This window comes from Mauremys mutica, chromosome 10 (genome assembly GCF_020497125.1).
Source record: "Mauremys mutica isolate MM-2020 ecotype Southern chromosome 10, ASM2049712v1, whole genome shotgun sequence".
NCBI classification, from domain to species: domain Eukaryota; kingdom Metazoa; phylum Chordata; order Testudines; family Geoemydidae; genus Mauremys; species Mauremys mutica.
In genome coordinates this window covers 37,006,825-37,029,384 of record NC_059081.1, presented here as the reverse complement: position 1 = coordinate 37,029,384, position 22,560 = coordinate 37,006,825, and the positions used below count along the sequence as shown (strand labels likewise).

General features: G+C 42.5%; 1 protein-coding gene across 3 annotated transcripts in view; it reads right to left on the bottom strand.

Annotated features, from left to right (window-relative positions):
• Nucleotides 1-22,560, bottom strand: part of CERS6 (ceramide synthase 6) — a 235,840-nt gene that overhangs the window by 17,042 nt on the left and 196,238 nt on the right. For 2 of the 3 annotated variants that reach the window (XR_006582637.1, XR_006582638.1), the window contains exon 9: nt 14,363-14,519. Coding sequence is in view for 1 of the 3 variants with exons in the window: in XM_045032350.1 (XP_044888285.1) it covers nt 8,169-8,330; nt 14,363-14,519 (319 nt within the window). In the remaining 2 variants the exon portion in view is untranslated. Of the gene's footprint in view, nt 1-3,330; nt 8,331-14,362; nt 14,520-22,560 lie in introns of those variants that run through there. The other variant, XM_045032350.1, reaches the window with a different exon arrangement.

Here is a 22,560-nt window from a genome sequence, read left to right as displayed (position 1 = left end):
TTTTAGATGAGGAGACCACATCTGTATGCAGTATTCAAGATGCGGGCGTACCATCGATTTATCTAAGGGCAATAATATATTCTCCTTCTTATTCTCTATCCTCTTTTTAATGATTCCTAACATCCTGTATGCTTTTTTGACCACCTCTGCACACTGCATGGACATCTTCAGAGAACTATCCATGATGACTCCAAGATCTTTTTCCTGATTCGTCGTAGCTAAATTAGCCCCCATCATGTTGTATGTATAGTTGGGGTTATTTTTCCCAATGTGCATTACTTTACATTTATCCACATTAAATTTCATTTGCCATTTTGTTGCCAAATCACTTAGTTTTGTGAGATCTTTTTGAAGTTCTTCACAGTCTGCTTTGGTCTTAACTATCTTGAGCAGTTTAGTATCATCTGCAAACTTTGCCACCTCACTTTTTATCCCTTTCTCGCGATCATTTATGAATAAGTTGAATAGGATTGGTCCTATGACTGACCCTTGGGGAACACCACTAGTTACCCCTCTCCATTCTGAGAATTTACCTTTTAATTCCTACCCTTTGTTCCCTGTCTTTTAACCAGTTCTCAACCATGAAAGGACCTTCTATGTGAGCTAGCACACATACAAATAGTCCTGCAGCTGCGGTAGCTCACGTAGCTGCAGCATCAGCAGGCTGAGCTGTGCAGAGTACAAACGCACCTGAATCTGGTGGGTATGTATTCGGCAGGACTCAGCCATTCCCAGGGCCGGATTTACACATTATGTGCCTCTAGGCACAGCATCTTCAGCACCCTGCCTACAGCTGACCTTCATGTGTTGTGTAAAATATACCCCCCCCCAACCAATGCCAGCACTGCTGGTTCCATAACCTCTGACCCCATTGCCCAAACCCTAAAATCATCTTTCCCCCTTGTCCCCTTCTCTGCCTGTTCCCAACCTGCCCCAGTCCCCCAGATCTCCCCTGCCTCACTCACTGCTCCCAGCCTGCCCCACCCCCAACCTCCCCAGCCGAGTTCTCCCTGCTCCACCTTCCCCAGCACTCCCGTGTCTCTGCCCCCCCGCTCCAGAACTGACCCTGTTCCTCCCCACAGCAGCCCCTCAAAGCAGTGCTGCCACCCCTAGCCACCCCTCTACACAGGCGGAGCAGCCCCGGGGCAGCAGAGGAGGGCCAGGGCCGGCTCCAGGTACCAGCGGAGGAAGCACGTGCCTGGGGCGGCACATGCGAAGGGGCGGCATTCCGTCCATTCTTGGGGTGGCACAGTCCGGGCGGTTTTTTTTTTTTTTTTGCTTTGGCAGTTTGGGTGGCTTTTTTTTTTTTGCTTGGGGCAGCAAAAATGGTAGAGCCAGCCCTGGCCAGGGCACAGCCTCCCTGGGAAGGCACAAGACCCTCCGCCATGCACGGCACTGCCAGCCCGAGCCGAGCAACCCACCTGCCCCAGGTGAAGTGCAAGGAGGGGACCATACCTCTCCCCATTGCGAGCGATCCCAGGGTGTCTTCTGTCCCTCCTGGAGCCTGGCGCGGCAGCCACACTCTGGCTCTGCTCGTGCAAGTGAATGAGGTGCTGGCCATGCCTCTCCCTGTCCTTCCCCGGCACAGGGTGGAGGCAGCGGAGCGGCTGAGATTGGGCAGTGGCTGGGACACTCCCAGGGTCCCAGCACCTTCTGCAGCTGTTCCACCCAGCCATGCTCACGGTGCCCCCGGGCAGGCTGACTCGGACGCTCACCCTGCTCACCCTAACCACTTTAAACCATGTAGGTATTAACCTTTAACCCACTTTTTACGTTTAGGTGCCCCTAGAAGGCCGGCGTCCCTAGGCATGTGCCTACTGTGCCTAAGTGGAAATCTGGCCCTGGCCGTGCCTCTGCTGCCACTACCTGTGCTACCGTGCTGCTATTTACACCTGCGCTAGCTCGACGGGAACTAGCGCAAATGTGTGTAGCAGAGCTGGGGAACCACACCCCCAGCGCGTAGTGCAGACGTACCCTCTGATGTGTAGATTTGATCATGTAGGTATATTCATTGTGGTGATTAGCTATTTAATTATTATATAACGCCCCCCCCCATTTCTGCATTCATTACCGAGGTGAAACAGCAAATGATAGGTGAAGGTTTTTATACATGTGATGCCTGCATTATGGGGGTGCTTGTCTCATTCTCTGCAAGGCTCAGGCCAGGCTTTTGGGCCTCAAGTCCCATCTTGCGTGATCCCGCCTCATTCATTGACACTTTATCAGACGTTGCCCGATGCCCAGTCTTTTGTGGGTTTTCCTTGGGAGAACACAGAGCAGTGTTCCCAGCTCACTGCATTCTTACATAGCCACAGTTCTCCACGTTATAATAAAAGCTTGTTCTCTTTTGCTCTATGAGATCAGTAGTGAAAAATGGAGATCTTCTCATAAATCAGTAAGCCAGCCTGTCTACTCTACGGACACTTTCTAAAAAAAGTTCTCACCTATGCAAACGTTGGTGCAGCTGTGTTGGTTATAGCAACACTGGGAGCCTAGAGGAGACGTTGCTTCTGTGATCACAGACCTTTTAAACTCCAAGTCAATTAAACCTGCTCTGTGAAGCCTAAATCATATGATGCTAACAGTAGCTGCTGCAACTACACCAGGGACATTTAAATAAGATTTAGCCTAGTGTAGACAGATACCAGCGTGTGGTATCGGAGAGACAAGGTTATTGGACCAACTTCGGTTGGTGAGGGAGACAAGTGAGGCAGTGATGAGTTCTCCCTTTTTCTTTTGTACATTTTTTAAACAGGGGCCAAGATTTCCCAAAGTGACTCTGATTGCTGAGCACCCACTCCAGGGCTGCCCAGAGGATTCAGGGAGCCTGGGACAAAGCAGGGGAGCTGCGGCGCTTGTACTCACCCGGCGGCGGTCCGGGTCTTCGGTGGCATTTCGGCGGCAGGGGGCCCTTCAGTCGCTTGGTGTCTTTGGCAGCACTGAAGGGCCCCCCGCAGCCAAAATGCTGCCGAAGACCCGGACTGCCACCGGGCCAGGGCTCGCGGGGCCCCTGTGGGGCCCAGGGCAAATTGCTCCACTTGAACCCCGCCCAGGCAGCCCTGACCCACTGTCTGAACCAAGCAGACCCCTTCCAAGCGCCTCAAGTTGGATGCCTTTCCACGTGTACTTTTTTCTCATTTACTTGAATTCCATAAAATACCATAAACAACTTCCCACAGATATACAGAACTAAAAGCATACATGGGACTGCTGAAAAAAGTGTTGGAGTGTGTACTGTGGGTAACAACCCAGGAGCTAGGAAATGGTATCACGGACACTGCAAATACTACGTTTTCATTTCATAGAACCGAGAAGGAAATTGACATTACATTCCTAATGCTTATGTTTATTATGAAATTGTCTCCAAATTAAAATAATTCACAATATTGATTGTTTCCATATTAAAAATAAAACTGAAAAACAACAAAACACAAAGTAACTCCCAAAGTTTTGCACGATATCTATGCATAAAAGAATTCTAACTACTTAATATAGAGCTGTACTTCGGACAGTGGAATTCTAACATGTATTTCTGAGAGAGTTGCTGAAGTACAGAACTGTCATGAAAACACAGGTGAAATTGTCTCATCCGTCCCACACTGGCTCTGCAGATAAAAAGCACGTATAACGTTGCTAATGTGTATGAAAATAAAGAATTCATGGACCCAGCTAAAGGGAGTCAAAACTCTATGGGACCCAGAATGTATGTGTTTTTATTCTATAGATCATTTTAGACCAGGAAAGATCTACAGAAAATTACAGATCACTTTGGTTTACAGGTTGACAGGTCTGCTCATTAAAGCTCTACGCTTGATGGGGTTCCAAAATGTCACACCATAATATATACACGGTTTCCTCCATTATTAGAACTTGAAGCTATTTCAAAAATGGAGAACTCAGTACAGACGCACTCAAACACTGTGTTTTCATTGCAACTACAATCAGAAACCCTTACAATGTAAAGGATCTATATGTATGTCAACTTTTCCAAACTTCCACCATTGTTTAAAAAAACAACTGTCTTTGTAAAATTCCCATTAGGTCCCATTTCTAAACCAAAAGCACTCAAAGCATATAAATAATACAAACTGATTTTGCTTTGTGGTTTCAAGGCAACTGTAATTTACAGTACACTGTGAGGTTGGGTCTATTCTGGTCTATGTTACAATGAAGGGTACAAAGTGTTCGACAGATCCTCTCTCACAAATCTCACTAGTAGCTAACTGGAAATATACAAAGAATGAACTTTAGCAAACAGGATTTTTTAAAAAAATATCAAAGTATCAACAGTAGAAAACCAATGGCATCCTGTCTTTCATTGAGAATTACAGGAGGTTGGAATAATGATGTGCAGTTAAGTGAGATGAATAATACAGGCATTGGATTTCTAACTAGAAAATTCTGTGTAGCCTATGTGTAGTATCTAGCCAGAGACACTTATGTTGATTATCAATGGCATTTGGTTGCAGAGCAATTTTTTTTTTAAATAGTGTTGTGTTCATAGCCACATAGTGACTTTCTGTCACTCCCGATGGACTCAGATTTAACACAAGAACCACTTGAAAGTATGTGAAGCTTTTTGTGCACGTGTCTGGTTCTCTGAAAAGGGGTTTTGGCATTAGTGACTATGCTGAATGTTCACAAAGATTTGCTGCCAGGTTGAAGTATGTACATCTGGATGCATATAGAGGGAAGCTGCGCTCCATTCTACCTCTGCTGGAAACATTAAATGGAATAATCCATAGAAATATCTACAAAATGGCAACAAGGAAACAGCATGAGTCACTTTTTGGTATTTTAGAACTGACAAACATAACCTTGGTCAAGACTCAGATGAATCTAAATTCCACCCCTATTTCTTTGATTGACTAGATCTTTAGCATATTCTAGGACTCTCAGCTTTTGATTAAAACCATCTGCTTTCCTTTTTGTGTATTGCATGTCAATGCTAAAACAGAGTAAATGCAACAAGAACTGAATCTTAGTTTACTATGTGTCAGGGATAATTAGAAACAGAAGACAAATTCTGACTATTTGTTAATAAAGTCTATATGTTGCTTTTTCATTTTTCTACTTACCTATTCCAACCTCAGTGTCTCTTAACATACTACAAAAAAGGGAGCATAGAAGTTGAAGTGAGGTAAAAATGATAAATAGCTCATTAGGAGGCGAAGAGCTTGAAAATACTAATATATAGTGGGAATACAAATTCTTGTTTCTATAGGAACTGGATAATGATGCTGTGATATGTACTGATGTACACAACCTTCCAATCCTTTGCAATTATACACAGCTGTGTGAACCATTTACAGGTCAAATCTCTTTACAAGTTTTGTGAAATACATCATTACCCAAGAAATATACAACAGCCATCAAAAGTGTTCCATCCCCATTACAATCTCTCTCAATGCAAGAACATAAGCACAGGTTCAAATACAAAATATTTTGAATGTATGCCACTCTCTTCATGGAGTGAAACACTGTTCTTCTGCAAAGGCTGAGTCAGAACTGTTTTGACTCCTGTCAACTGACGTAATGACCCAGAACAATACTGTAAAGCATGTTCAACAAAACCTTTTGGTCCGGTCTGATAAAGATGGGAGAAATTCAATGAATTTCCCAGTTCCCTCAAATACTGTGGATTGAATGTCTAGCAATGGTTCAGTAATGGTTAGCAAAGCTCTTGATACATTCTGATCCCCATCCCTATTTTTCCAACTACCCACTTTTAATATCACATCTTCCTCATGCAAATACATCTTAATTAGAGTCCTATTTCATGCTAATAGGACTCAGAATGTCTAGGACAGCCGGAGAGGGTTGCTAATGAAATGAGTGGGATACACCTGACGTAAAGGACAGATTGTGATGACTCTTGCATGACTGTACAGGAGGGGAGGTGGAACCTCTAATTAATCTCTCTACCAGATACTGACGTGGTGCTGGTATCATATGTACATTGCTATTTTAAAACAAGACTGCATCCTTAGATAAAATGAAAAATTTACCAGCATTCTAGAGCTTTGGAGTTTCAAGAATTCCTAAACTTTTCTGAGACATTCTTCTTCTTACACCTTTTTTTGCATAAGGTACATAGTCCAACAGAGGCAGCCATCTACTCCACTGAACAGCAACGTTTAAGCCTTTATTCTTAATGATAGTCTTGGCAGTTGGCCTTTCAGAGATTATAATTTTTAATTCACTATATCCCATTAATATAGTCTCACCATAAAATCTCTCTCTATATAATCCCAACATCAGCGTACCATTTCAGATCTCATATGCAGGGTATTTTCTGTACAGACTAGTAGTGCATTTGCCTTTCCTTCCATCTCCTACTCTCTGCCATTATTCTTGCATTTATCCTCCCTGAAGTGGAAGGGCCATTTTTACTCTTGATGTCTTGCCTGTACTGTCTGCACATTTTTGGCTAGTACTAAGGGCCTTTGTACATAATGATGATTCCAGAGACTTTCAAGAACCAGCACAAAACACTAACTAGGTAAAGAGTTGGGATAAATATCAATCTTTCAAAAGAAATAAATGGTCTTGTAGCTTTTTTCAGTACCATTCATATGGAATAAAGCCACTAATAATAATACTCTACGGCCTGAGAAATCATCTGCATTTTGATACTTGCACAGTGTGAGGAAACAAAACTATTTTCTGGCTCACATTGCTCCTGCTGAAGAGAAGCGCTCTCACCCCTGGTAATGCAACAGATGATTTTCTGGTTTAGTCCTTCCTACCTCTTTCTAAATTTCTTTGGTCTATATGTACATTTCTTCTGTGCACACACATGCAACACTGTTGAAAATGCACAGAGACTGTTCCCCAGAAACACTCCTACTGCTGGCACTGCCGTTGATAGCACAGAAGACTAAAGAGGTCCTCTTTGCAATACTTCACCCAAGGATTTTCCACAAACTGATGATCATATCAAAAAAGGAACAGTCTATTTCTACTCACACTGACTCCTTTGGGAGCACAGTTTGCCCCTACTCATAAATCTCAGGTTGAATAGTAGAGCAAAATTTTACAGCTTTATTTGTAGGTTCAATAAAAAATACTGAAGCACCCTAGAAGTTTGCTATGAATAAACTTCTCTGGGTCTGGTAGTGCAGAACATTCTGTGGTCCCCCCCACTTCTGAATGACAAAAAATCTGGAATGATAAGAACAAGATCTCCACTGAATCCTGTCAGTTGAAGCAATGAACATTCAGCTGCAGTTTTGTCATTGTGCCACTGCTCTCATCCTTTCCAGCTCAAAGGAACAAATCCTCAAATTCAAGAATGAATTCTGGATTTACAACAGTGGACATCAGCAAACCTCTCTCTTCTGACACTGAATCATCTCTCAGCATGAAATTTATGCAAGAAACTGAAGTCTGTAGAGTTAAAACTTGCAAAGCAGAACTATACTTCAAGTACGAGTTTATCATTGCTGTTGACATAAAGGTATCTTGTGTATTTGAACAAGTAATCAAGTCTATTCTAATGCAATTAACCACCAATTGAGTTTAAAACAATGCTAAAGTAATACCCTACAATAACTACAGATTTGTCTGAATTGATAATTGACCACATTAGACACTATTTAAAATATTAATCCATCATTTTAAAACTTTACCTTGGTGAAATGGCCACTGTGATTTCAGAGGTGATTTCAAAACTAGCACTTTAAAACACAAAGATAGCAAAACTTTCTGGAGCGGAGCTAGAATCTGTAAAGCCTTGTTGTAGCTTACTGTAAGTGAAAAATCAAGCAGACTACTACTTATAGAAGACTGGGCAACAGGAATGGACCGAAGAGATCTTAGCGTGTCGGTCTCCACTACTGAGAATCTAAAGAGCAAAAGAGTAAGGACATTCCCTTTATCCATAAGTCCCCAAACATATTCAAAATAAATAATATTCTAAGACAGTACAAATAAAAATACTGCTCCCATTGTGTCAATTACATACATGTATAGCATGCCTACATATACAGAATGGTGTGTCTTTTTGTTCACAACAGGAAATATGGCAGTGCACTATCAGTATGCTTTGATACTTCTAATTTTTTTTCTGATGCCGAGATATATGAAGAAACTGCATTCACAACTTATTATTTACTTCTAGTAGTAAAGAGTTCACTTTGTTCATGTTTCATGAGTTAGCTCAAGGCTTAATGGTCCTCTGAACAAGTGCTACCAGTAAGATATCCATTTGTCCCGTTGGCACCACTGGTCCCATTTGTGGTGGTAGTGTTGTGTGGATTATTTGAACGAGGTACTGAATCATCCTCATCCGAACTGGATTCAACATCACTTCGGTCATCCTTTGCTACCTGAAGAATGTGTGAGAAGGAGCATGTTATAGGATATTGCACGACAACATGATGAATCATGCACTAGTTCATGCCAGAATCAGAGAAATTGGAGCCTGAAGAGACTCTTCAATCTGAACTTTAAAAGGGGCCTCACCCCTGACATTTTTTGTGCAATTACCTTCCTAGGCACCCTTCAAGCACTGATCGCTGTACAAAAGTCATTGGGGTTCCTCTTCTCCTCCTTGATTGCATTCCTCAAATATATGACCTTGGTCATATAGTGTAAGTTGTAATGCAGCAAAGCCAGAAAGAGGCAGCGAGTAAAGAATGCCAGAGTTGCCCTCACTGCCCTGTTTCAGGGCACGCGTGCGTTTACCATGGTGGTGAGGAATGTACTGCCAGCATAGGCAGCAAGCAATGAGAGAGGAAATCAGTGAAGGTGCATTAGGCATAAGGCACTAATGGGAAGAGGCTGCACAGGGCCGCCCAGAGGGGGGGGCAAAGGGGGCAATTTGCCCCAGGCCCCGGGCTCCGCAGGGGCCCCCAAGAGAACAGCGGAGGCTCCCGCCTCCGCCCCGCTCCTGGAGCCTCAGTGCATCAAGCGCCGAGTCTCCGCTGGGGCCCCTGAGCCCCGCCCCGCTCAGAGCCGTGTGGTCAGGGGGCGGGGCTGGGAGCTCCGGGCTGAGCTCAGCTCCCTCCGCTCGGCGTGGAGCTCCCAGCCCCGTCCCATCACCACGCGGCTCTGAGCGGGACGGAGCTCAGGCCCCGCCGGCCACACGCTGCGGCTGTTCCGGCAAGGCGCTGAGACTCCGGGTGAGGAGGGAGCCGGGGGTAAGAGGCTGGGGCCGGGGCGGGGGGGAAGCGGGACCCGCCGCCGAAGCGCAGCCCGGTCTGCGGCGGCGGGGGGCCCTTCCGTTCAGGGACCCGCCGCCGAAGTGCCCCGAAGACCCGCGGCGGGGACTCCCCCCCCGCCGAATTACCGCCGAAGACCGGGCTGCACTTCAGCGGCGGGTCCCGGAACGGAAGGGGCCCCCCGCCGCCGAAGACCCCGGGCCCCCAGAATCCTCTGGGCGGCCCTGGGCCTGCAGGCCAACAGTGATGTGCAACTTTAGTTTTTCCTTCCATGTTTGGTTCTATTAATATACATATTATTATATTGCATGTATTAAGAAGCCATCCACGCTGTAACACCAGATTAGAAACACAGACACTAGCTTTCTTCAGTGTGATAAATTTGTGTGAATCGATAGCGGGGGCAAAAAACAGCTAATGAAGTGATTTCTCTGAAATGTTTAAAGTGCTCTTGGGTAAGAAATTTAACTCTACTTGTTTCAGTTTGTACAGGGATCCTTCTACATTCCTGAAGAAGACCAGAGTATCTCCCTCTCTGTTCCCTCTTAATAGCCCAACTGCTTTGAAGACTCCAGCAGCAACCACCATCCTCACAATTAAGGCTGACTGACATGACTCCTTTCAGACCACGTTTGTTAATTGGCCAACACAGAATAGAGCACAAGGCACACTTGGGAATTCCAAAATATCTGCTACTAAGTACAGTCCCTAATGCCAATATCTTATAATGCTGCAGATATGAAGCCCTTGAAATCAGACTTCTGCTCAAATCAGAATTTTGATTTTATACTCCTCAATTAAATATTACTATGGACTCTTTCATATAATGGGACTTTTATGTTAAAGCTCTTGAAATAAAATGATGCACTTTGAATTACACTTTAGTCAAACACAAGTTATGCGCTCAATACTGAGGTTAGTGGGTGAAATTTAATAACCTGTGTTATACAGAGACAAGGTGGGTGAGGTAATATCTTTTACTGGACCAACTTCTACTGGTGAGAGAGAGAAGCTTTTGACCCACAAAGAGCTCTTCCTCAGGTCTGGGAAAGGTACTCTAAGCATCACAGCAAGGTGGAACAGATTGTTTAGCATAAGTAATTAGCACATATTATAAGGGGCCATTCAAGGTAGAGTGGCCCGTTAACAGGTTACACAGGTCAGATTAGATAATCTAATGGTCCTTTCTGGCCTTTAATTCTATGAATGTATGAAAATTTAGGGCTAGATCCTCAGCTGGTGTAAAACCAGAGTAACTATAGTGAGGCCCAGTAGTCCAAAACACTATTCTAAACTGTGCTCCCAATTGTTAATTATGTGATCAGATATTATATATTCAAAAAATGCAATATGTATAATAAGCAGGGGTTTTGTTTTATAACTTTAGATACAGGTGTAGCACCTTGTTGTACTGTGTACTACTCAGTGTATGGCAAATAAAGAGAATACGTGTGGTCATTTATGAGACAACTACACAGCACACCATTTTTATAAAACAAACTGCAGGGGACTGGACTAGATGACCTCTCGAGGTCCCTTCCAGTTCTGACTCTATGATTCTACAGATTAGGTATAACACAGAGCAAAGAATGAAGATAAGATGGCATATGTTGACTACCTAAATTAGCTGGTAAACTACAGTCATAGTTGATTACCTCATTAGCTCATATGCACCTGATGAAGATTACTGCTGGTTGAAAATAAATTGAATATTATATGGCTGCTGACTAAATGATTAACATACAGACCCCACTGAAAAAGAGAGCTTGTTGTATAAGTAGTTGTGACACAGACATGCTCAGACAAGTATATTACCCCAAACCATCTTCTCAATATTTCACCAAAGGGGGAGTCATGGATAGTCTCTGCTGAAAGCTGAGAACTAGCTGATTGTCACAGTTATTGTGAGATGTTTGCACAATTTTAGAGCTATGTAACAGTAGAATACTGTGTTCCAACAAAGAGCCTCGATCCCCATCCTTCTGAGCTGGTTTCTTTAGGTAAACTGGATTGGTATTTTTAGTACTTTTTATATCTCTAAGGTGTATAAAGAGACTTGTATGGGGAAAAAAAACAAACCTCTGTTGGGAGTGAAACCTATCACTTGAGACCTGACCTACTCAACATGAGAACAAGGGACATCCGTGGACTGACCCGTTTGTGTTTATAGTCTAGGCCAGATGCAGTCTTCAGCATTTTCAAAGACAAAAGAACCCCAATAAAAATCTCTGAACAGGGGAGCCGTGGGTTGAAGGACAATAGTCTGTAGCTGTGTAAGAGAAGAAAAAAGAGGACAGGGAGGATTACAGAGGAGTGACTCTGCCAACAGGGGTTGTCTCATGAATGGTAGATCCCAGCTTTCTAGACTGTACAAGCGTTTTTTAGCACTCATTTGAGTGTGAAACACCTTATCAGACAGGAAAGTAACTTAATAACTACAACTACAGTAACTATAGTTTGTCTTATGCTTTTCTTTTACCTGTAGCCTGATGTTTCCAATCCTTTTACGTGCCTGTATTTTGAATCTTTATTTCATGCTTGCGTAAATAAACTTTAATTTGGTTTTACTATAGATACCATCTGAGTGCCTCGTGCCAAGAAGAGTGTTGAACTGAGGTGAAACTGCTGAAGTGGGGGTGAACTGAATGGAGGCAGTGGATCGGTGTTATTGAGGGTGTCCAGAAGATAGGGAACTTGGTACTCCAGAGTAACAGAGTGGGGTGTGTAAATTGCTAGCTTGCAGAGGCAAAGAGAAGCGCTTGTATAGCCGGGAACAGCTTGTGCTGCCAGCAGCTAGCTGGTGGCTGGAGAGAGTTTCTCCTTGTGGGCAGGAACAAGACTCCCTCCCGCTGTAAGCAGTTGGTAGTGATTCACCCCAGACACCTCGGGTAACCCCAGTAAGTGTCCCAGTAGTCCAACTCAATAAAAAAAAAAACTAGACCATTATAACAATGACCCAATTTGCAAGAATGAGAAATAAATGCTATGATACCACACTGTACATTTTATTGTATTGTATTATCTGAGAAACAGAACAGTATGTGATCATGTAAGTTAACATTGCACTGTTGAGGGCAGAGTTAAGGTTGCAGGTGCATCCCTAACCTTAAAAACCACGAGGAGTCCGGTGGCACCTTAAAGACTAATAGATTTATTTGGGCATAAGCTTTCGTGGATAAAAAACCCACTTCTTCAAAATTACAGATGCAGGCATAATGCATCTGTAATTTTCACTCCATGCATCTGAAGAAGTGAGTTTTTTACCCACGAAAGCTTATGCCAAAATAAATCTGTTAGTCTTTAAAGTGCCACGCGACTCCTTGTTGTTTTTGTGGATACAGACCAATACAGCTACTCCTCTGATACTTGACATCCTTAACCTTGTCATTTCCTTATTTCTCAATGCTTAACTCTGCAGCCTTAACAATGTCTTTACAAGTATCAGAGGGGTAGCTGTGTTAGTCTGGATCTGTAAAAGCAGCAAAGAATCCTGTGGCACCTTATAGACTAACAGACGTTTTAGAGCATGAGCTTTCGTGGGTGAGTACCCACTTCGTCGGATGCAGGTAAGCACTGCATCCGACGAAGTGGGTATTTGCCCATGAAAGCTCATGCTCTAAAACGTCTGTTAGTCTATAAGGTGCCAAAGGATTCTTTGCTGCTTTTAATGTCTTTGCAGTTTTCTTTGATGGAATTAATTTAAATTTAAATTCAATTCTTTAGGTAGCTGACATACACTGAAATACACAACCTGAATGGTGCCAGAGCAGAGGGTTAGGCTATTCTACAGTCTGTTATGTTTATTTGTATTACAGTAGCTAGATACCTCCACCAGGACTGGAGTCTTTTGGGGTTAGGGACTGCCAGTGCTTAATTTGTAATGAAAGAGGTGCCGGGGCTCAAGCAATTAAGTGCTGGGGCTCACGCAATTTTTTTTACTTTCATAACGGATGTGACCAGCCTAGAGGTGCCGGGACACATTAAGCACTGGACACTGCACAAACACAAAGTTAAAAACAGTCCCTGCCTCTAAACACAGCCTAAGCAAGAAGCGGGTGTAACAATCAGAAGAAACAGGGAGGAAGGACACAGGGAATAGCAAAACATAGATTTGTATGCATGTGTCTTTCGCACAGCAGAATCAGAGAAACTTACATGCAAAGGGTTCCACTTTCCAGCCTTCCAGGACAGCACAAGGAAAAGGATAAACAAGTAGAGTAAGAAAGTCACAGTAATGCTGGTGTGAAATCAGGATCACTGAGGCTTAGAATTGCTAAAGCAGAGGTGTCCCAACCGTGGCCCTCAGACAAAATCACAGACCACGGCAGTACACATCTTTAATACAGAGGGGGCAGCTGATATCAGGTGGACTCAATCCAAAAAGGAGCTGAGCACTTTGGCCGCAATCTTGTAAAGCAGTTAAGCACATGAACAGTCCCATTCACTTCAGTGGGACTACTCACAGGCTTAAAGTTAAGCTCATGCTTAAGTGCTTTGCTCCTTGTTAGTCTGCGCCCACAGACTGAATAGTTCAGCATTTTGATTTGAGTAGTCTGGACATACTGTATGCTTGGACTTGTAGACGCTGTGAACCACACCCTTTTTAAAAATCAAAGTGGCAACAATGTGTTAATTTTGTACAAAGTGGTATCGCCCTTTGGCTCCTGGAAATACGGCCCTTTGTTCAGCCAAAAGGCCCCTGAAGCTTAAGACTGTAAAGAGTTCAGACCCACATCTCTGCCAATTACCAAAGAGACAGCATGACACATTTCAGTTTATTTTATTATTCTTCTCAATGGGAGGCAGATAATTTTCACCAAATATTCTAAGAAAGGAAGTAAAACAGAACTGGCAGAATGCAAACAAGTTCTATTTACACAACTCCTATATGTGTAGTGGGATTTGACACACCTATTTTTAAAAAAGGAAGCATTAACAACAACATAATCCTAGTCTTAAAAATGCATGTATTTGGAGTTCACATATCTCGTACATTTGTTATCAAGGAACAAAGCTAGTAAGCTTTCCATTAAAGGAAGGAAAAGCATATCACAATACAGCATCTGTCCTCAAGTCTGTGTTTTGGGTCAGATAAAGAACAAATCACTGGACAATTACTAAGTGCTATTTACTAATTTTAAAAACATTACAAACAACATGTTACTGCGAAACATCAGACAGTGTTTGTGTCATCTTACCTTGCCTCTGGAGATAGCTTTATACGCTGATTTTATGATTAGATAAGACCATAAACAGTGCAGGACTTGAAGTACTATGAGCAATGTGTTAAAGAACCACAGGGCAGGAAAATTGCCCAGAGCTTCATACAATTCAAACAGCATTGTGTTTAATATCCTGAAAGAGAGAGGGAGACAAAAATACTTACATTTTCTTCGAGTCAACAGTAATCTAAAAAGGAGCCCTTTTTCTAATTAAGATGACAAATATTTGATTAGATGGTATCTACACATATATTCAATTCTCAGATTTATAATGAGAGACTGAATAGCACTGGAAGAGGAGTGATAAAGCGTCATCTGTGGCTCTGTGTCTCCAGAGGTAAATGACTGCATAACATCACCTTCACTATTTAATTTCAACCAGCAAACACCACATATACAAAGCAAAGGTTCTACACTCCCCCCGCCCTTTTCAGAGCTGGCGAGTCACCAGACATGGGTTCTCTTTAATACCTCTTTATCCTGGACAATCCCATTCTTCAGATTATTCTCCTCCTCATGCAGAGTATACATTTCCCATCACATCCATCATAGGCTAACAATGAAACACTTAAGCAAGAGGGAAACCTCTCACTTCCAGGTAACCTAATTCTTCTGAGAAGGAGGGACCTTAAAATCAGATTGTACTTGAGTACAACATAATGCCACCAACACTCCACCCTTTTTACCAGTATAATGAGTTTCCCTCCTCTCTGAAAGGGATTTGTCTGATTTGGATTAAAAAGATATATTAAAAATAGTAACCAATACTTGCTATCAGACACTTCTTATAACAAAGAACATTAAACCATATGGCAGTAAATACATTATTAGAGCATTTGTTGATACTATTTACAGCTCTGTTAATGTTTTTACTGTAAATTCCCAGTCTTGACATGAGCAAAGCCTCCAGCGATGGTTTGTTGATCTGAACCTGTACTATGAGACAATTCAAGTAACAAGAGACTTCAGCAATTGTGGTATATAAAGCAATAGCATGCCTATGATAAGACTCAGAGTGTAATAGGAATTAACTCATTCAACACTTGAAAACTAAAATAATGCTTCATTCAATCTGGGTCATAGTGAAGAGTGAGACAACAACCAAAACTAACAGGAGCTTGGGCAATAACAGGATGTAAGTAGAAGAAACAGCCGTATGTTGCCATAAGTACTGCTATCTAGGAATGCTTGATACTTTCGGGAGTCAATTAAAAAATGAGGAAGATCATGAGGGTTTCTTACAAACCTTCCATTCTATACCCCTCTTGCTGATATCTAAAGTATTGGAAAGTTCATTGCATTTAATATTTTAAAATTTTAATGATCACTACATAGCCAGCAGATGGCACATTTAATCAAGCTAACAAATGTGCAGCTTTCAATCTGCTCTTGTTATGCTGTGTTTAGAACACAGAAATCTAGCTAATGTCCTATAGGGCTTTAGAATAGTTCAGATCTCATTCTCTTGGACTGAACCACCAGACTGTGTCTGAACTTTGACATATCTTGTACACTTCAAGAATTCTTTTTACCTAATGACTGACTTGGTCACTATTTTCTCCAAAAACACTTGTGTATAACTCCACCATTATTAATGAGAAATATCCAAATGCAACAAGTATATCCTCTAGTATTTATGATTTAATTAGGATAAAACTGTTTTGGTTAAAATTAGTAGATGATTTCTAATAAACTAGCTTAAGCAGATTAGTCTTAAAGCTGTAGAGCATCAAAATGCTGTTTTGATTCTATTTAACATTGGTCCTTTTTTATTCCTGGTCCCTTATGCTAAATTGTATCTGCTTCATAAATCTTACAATGCTTTTTGTGAGAGAGGGAAGTTTCACTGCTTCATTATAGTCTTACTTTTACAACCCCTTCTGTTTATGGCATAAACATTAGAAAATGAAAGAGTTTGCAGTTAAGGCTAGATATTTGGCACATGATTGCTGTTACTAGCTAAGATTTATAGTCCCAGCTTTGTGCAATTTGTTCTGTCAACGGTAGTGCTAAATGGCACAGTAATGTCCCACTTCATAATCCAAGGTGACACTCTCCATGCATATCAAAACATAGCTTTAGTCAGCTTTGCTTATTGCATTGGTAGTTATTTCAGTTCTAATTACAATATCAAACTCAACTTTTAAAATAAGCAGCTCTTGCATGTAAAGTTACTCTCATTACATTGAATCTCCTTTTTGATGTCTAAACCCCTCTCCATTCCAGACCTGTAAGGAGTAAGTTATGTTGCACCAGGGATAAATATGGCCCATTCTAACAAAGTCTGAAATCTTAAGAAGACAGAGAGGCCATGTAGAGCACGTCTGAGGCCTAAAGCAGGATCGCCGCACAAACGTTACCTGCTGTATATCAGAGATGGGAAATAAGCATCCATCAGAAGATCAGAACCCTCTCACGTCTGCTCATGTTTGACAGACTGAGGAACAAACTAGAACTTTCCAGTAAGTGTCTGATACGGTTTGCGCAAAGATTATTGCACTGATTACTCAAAATGCAGTTCAGGGACGGTGACATGACACAATGTGGTTGGCATGGGAGGGACAGCTGGGCCTTTAAAGATAATCATTATGCAATTCAAGTACATAATGAAAAACAGAAATAGAATCTGAACACAGAAGACCACAGAAATATCAGACAGGTACAAAATTGGTTTATGCCCTAAAGAAAGAATATCCAATTTTGGAAGGCGGTGTAAATAGGGATCAGCTGGTTAGGTAGGAGTGACTATGAAGGGAGCTGGTTCTATATTTAGATTTTCAGGGCAGGAGACAGGCAAGGTGACTAAACTCCCCAAACCTCCCTTCCAATTTCCATTCTTCTAAAGACTCATTTGACACATATTAACCATATACACAAAATAAACACTAGACTAAAGCAGAGAGCCTGCGGTGGGTAAAATTTACAAAAGGGCCTAAGGGCCAGATTTTTTGAAGCATTTAGGTGCCTAAAACTGCCCACACCCCAACCCTCTGCCTCAGCTCTGAGCCCCCATCCCCTGCCCCACCCCAGAGCCCGCACCCCCATCCATAGCCCTCACATCTCTGTACTCCCTCTGCCCCACACCTGAGCCCCTCCCACACTCTGAACCCCTCAGCCCCACCCCCATCACATGAATTTTGTTATGTGCACCAATATGGAGGTGATGTGTCACACATCAGCTCCATACTGATGCACATAACAAAATTCATTCCACATGAGTGGGAAAAAATAGAGGGAACGCTGACACTCAGTATTCCTTTGCCTCAGTTTGTTCATTAAAATGGGTATAATATGACTTTTACCTGCCTCACAGGGCTGTTGTGAGGCTTCAGTCATTCGTTAGTAAAGCACTTGGAAGAAAGGAAGAACAGTAAGGTGGAAAAAAATGTTATGGGAGGGAAAAATACTCCTCAGCCCTGTCCAATCTAGACTCACAATTAAGGCAATGGTCTCTCTCTTTACCAGCTGGAAGGATGTCGAGAGAGAGATTCTCAGCCTTTTCTAATCTCTATAGCTTCCATGGAGCATTCAAATGTAGTTAGTCAATAGTGTAATGATTCAACGCACTTTAGCATTATTGACAACAATCCCTGCTCCCAACACATGCACAATATATGCAATACATGGCACTCCAGAACAGCATGTTTGCATCAGTTATTTGTGTCAGAGAGATATCTGCTTAACCCCAACTTCCCACTATTCCAATTAAGTTAGAACATGGGGCACAGCATTATTACTACCTCTATCCCCTGTCGTGCACACTAGAACACACTGAACACCGGACAGAATTACTGCTATTAAACACTCTTCTCTTGGCCAGCAGACTCTGTTCTATACTTTCAAAAATAAAATATTAAATCTGTTAAACTTAATTATCCAGCTGTGCTCTGAGTCTGAAATTGCCTTCCTGAGTCAGAAGCTTGAAGGGGTGTGAAATTTTCAGCTGGACCATCATAGGAAGATGGGGAGAGAATGAGATGTATATGTGTGTGAGGGGACAAGAGATGGTAAGTTCCCCTCAGCTGACAATGATTACGACCTATCTTCCAGGTAAGGGACCAGTTTCTGCAGGGGATCACCCTGTCTTTTTACCATGATTAGAGTTGAATGTGACCTATATCTCAGCTCTCACAATTTCAACTGGGTTCTCTAGCTATTTGTAATGATCCAGACCTCAGTTATACAATAACTTCGCACATGTGTTAGGGTGAACAGAACTTCTGACCAGGCTCAGTTAAGATGAGTTGCCAAACTTCTCCTGAAGGCAGTATGAAATGAAGGGCTCCTCCCCAGGACAAAATTCCACTGACATCTGCAACTTTCACCATACCACATGATGTGGGTGATGCTACCAGAGACGCCCCTTAATCTGTCTAGCTGAGAGGAGATCTGTGCAGATAATACATTAAAAAACATGCTTTACAATTATTCAAGGTCCTTTTCAAATCAATCCAGACTCTGCCAGGCTCCTCCCTGTTTGGGCTATGTGTGTATCTGTAGCCGAGCTGTATCATCAGCCATTTAGGTGAACAGTTACAGTTTTCTTTTCTCTTCCTTCATCACTGCTGTCCTTTTCCAACCCTCCCGTGTGTATTAGTTCAGAATTCTACCAGTGACAAAGTAGGGGACAAAGCGCTCCCACAAAAGTGACCGTAAAGCTGACTCTGTGAATGAACTAGAGCCATGAAGGCCAGGGACCCTAGATCAGTTATAAGCCTAGAGCACAGAGATCTGCTCAGCCTCCTCTAGAGCACAGAGAGCAGTATGAAGCGAATATATTGCTGCTTTATCAATAGCATTAGAAACATACACACACAGCCAAATTCTGCTCTCATTTACACAGGTGTAAATCCAACAGACCCCTACTAAAGTCAATAGAGCGTGTACTGGTCCTCACTCAGGGTCTGGTTGGGGAGCGTGGCCTAGTGGTCATGACCACAACTGCTGACTGCCAACGGGGTTGTGGGGAGGGGAGCCTGGGCCCTCCCACTCCAATGGATTCTGACCACGGGCCTTTTGGGCTACCAGTGGTCTGGCAACAAGGCTGCTTAAGGCTGTCTTCCCTGGGACACTTCCTCCCTCTCCCCTCCCCAGGTCAGCCTAGTCCAAGGCTTTCCACTTTTGGGGAAGCCCAAACCAAATAAGTAAGAGTGGGTTACCAATGTCCAGGGTCCACAGATGAGGGAGAGGGAGATACTTCCCTCTCTGATTGTCTCTGGGGTGGGTCCTCCCTTCCCTCAGGGAGGCCCCTCTTGAGCAGCTGTGTCAGAGCCTTTAGGCTGCCCTCTACTCTGTGCTGCTGGAGCTGTGGGCTGCAGGTCTGCTCATCTCCACCTCTGCCACCCAAATGATCTAATTCCCTGTCTTAATTATTCCAGCAGATGGAGCATTTGCTGCAGGTGTAGTGGGGCAGGGCTGGCTGAGCCCAAAATAATTCCTTAACCCCTTAGTGCCCAGTGTGGGGTTTGTACACTCCATCACAGAGCGTCTCCAGATTTACATCCTTATAGTTAAGAGTAGAACTTGACCCATAGCTTCTTTTGATTTTGAGTCACTTGTCAGATGGAGAGGGAAATCAAAATGAGCAATGGACTAACATATACCTGTGTTTGAAAGCAAGTGGTCATTCATGAATGACAAAATAATTTGGCTCGGGATCTTAAAGAAGCCACATTCCCGAACAATCTAGTGAATTCTGAGTTGCTCAATGTGCTTCAGTGCTGTCACATAACAACCAGGGATTTTGACTCTGTAAAGTACAGACTCCTGTGTTGTGCAAGAACAAATCAGACAGATCAAGGAAGTGGCACTGGCCCCAAGGTGGGGTGTCCAATAGGCGTCCTTAGGGACAACTGTGACCTACAATGTCTTGCCATGGAATTTATGTGTAAGTGCAGGATCAGACCAAAGATGATCAAAAGCTGAGTTTTTATTTTTTTTGTTAACCTATTGAGGAAGATAAAAGTACAAACAAATATGCTGCACATTTATTTTTGATAAATTAACCACTAATTAACTGCAGCCCCGGGCTCCTGGCGAGATGCCAATACAGTCTGACTGTCGCAGAGTTGGGCACGCCTGTTTTAATACTAATCAGCAACAAAACATCTTTGCAGAAATCACAGAATTGCCACTGAGACAATGTTATTTTAAGCCCCATATAGATCAGCAGGGCTTTCAGTTATTTAACTAATATAATGCAACAGACAGGAAATTATTCATGTTTGATGTAGTGTAAAAGGAGTCATTCTGATCAAGCTGTCTATTGTGCTGAGTTCAATTGTGCTTATCTGTTCACCCAATTTCTTCTCATCAGTGGCTCCTGCCCACTAACAGATTTGCAGTCACTGGTATGAACACTAATATCTCTACTCTTGTTGACAGAAAAACTGAAAACACAGGGTCATATACACCTTCACAATCAAAGTGCCTATCTCAGGAGAGTCTTTCTATAGAGATTTGAATAAAGGAGGATTTCAGATTCCCTGGCAGAATGCAATTATACTCAGCAAAATGTTTTATCAGGAATGTGTTCTGCCAAAATGCATGTGTATGTGTCTGGGATCAGAGCAGATAGAGGAAACAACGTCATTTATATTTCCAAATCTGAAAATCTTTAAGAACATATTAAAAGCGTGCACAGACAGCACAGAATTCATGTCAAGAGGCATCTGTTTCAGGGCCTGTATTGTTCCCTGCATAAATGAAAGACTTGGCATATGATGTATGGGCCAGATTGTCCCTAGCCTTTGCAAGAGTGTGCAGGGAGAGAGTAAAAAAAGCCTTTGCCGTGCCCACTTCCTCTTCCATGCTTCCTCTTGGCACTAAGGACAATTGCAGTTCCTGAGTGCAAGAAAACTTAGGAAATGTCCCCTCCATTGCCCCCAGGGAGTTGGGAGGAGGCAGGGTTAAGGACCCATCTATACAGCAAGTTAGACACCCCAGCAAGATGACTGTACCAACTTCACCCAATAATCTTTTCCAGTGTAACTCTGCGCTGCCTCAGACCAATGCAGTAATTCAAGAGCACGATATAGCCCATAGTATTTTGCTTCCAGAGTTTTTTACACTAGAATAACTGAATCACCTGCAAGACCCCCAAAGGTCGATCATATTAAACAGAAGCAGTTCAATGCATAAATTAAGAGAAAAGCTGTCAAACATATGATCCAAAGGTTACATTCTTGTTGGAGAATAATTTTATCTACTTGCTAAAGGACTTAGACAAGCAAACAAAAAAGGTATCCTCGCAGCTGATGGACAGAACACCACACAGAATTCAACACATGGTCATTAGAGAATAAGCAAAACTTAACTAAATAATACAAATGTTAGCTGAGAAATTCAAAGCATCAACACTCTAATGCAAGTCTATGGTGCCACTCCAAGAAGTATAGTAAAATAGCCATCTTCTAGAAACAGTCCAAGTAACAGTTTCATTTAAAAGTAAATTTTGAGTCAACTTTGGATTTTTTTTCCCTCTCCTTTTCGCAAAACCAGAAAACCTAAATTCCTTTAAGTCTTGGTCTCTCTCTCTAGGTGGCAAAGTTGTCTCTCACAGAGCTCCCCTCAACTCCAGATTAGGAGTCTATAGTGGAATCCATCACAGTGGATGTGTGGGAGCAATCCTGATAGCCGTTGTCCATCAGTATTCTGTTTATTCTCCAGCCTTTATACTTCATTAATCACAGTGATTTAAAAACAGCACCGCAAATGTGTGTGGCAGCAGCAACAAGGTGAATGCCCCTTACTTTCTCCTGAGATATTTACACCCATCACAATAATTCTCGGCCCAGAGTGCTGCGGTAATTCTTTCTGTTCTATTTGTATTTTAGAAAAGACACTATTCAAAATAATAACCACCCCAAAGCCTCAAGAACACTGATTGAACAATCTGTCCCTGCCAATAGAATGTGTTATTGGAGCCACAGGGAACAATCTGTATAAACCAAAATTGAGGATAAGAAGGATTGACTTTGATAAGTCTGATGATACCTTTTTATTTAAATTTTGCTTGTTATGATACCATGAAAATCCAAAACCAGAAACACTGAGCAAATGCCACTGGTTGTTATTTACATTACAACCTTTCACTGGTGAACGACATTTTTAACATTTGCATTGGTGAGTTTCCCTCTAGGAAAAGCTGGCTTAGGGCTAGCCTAACGCTGCTG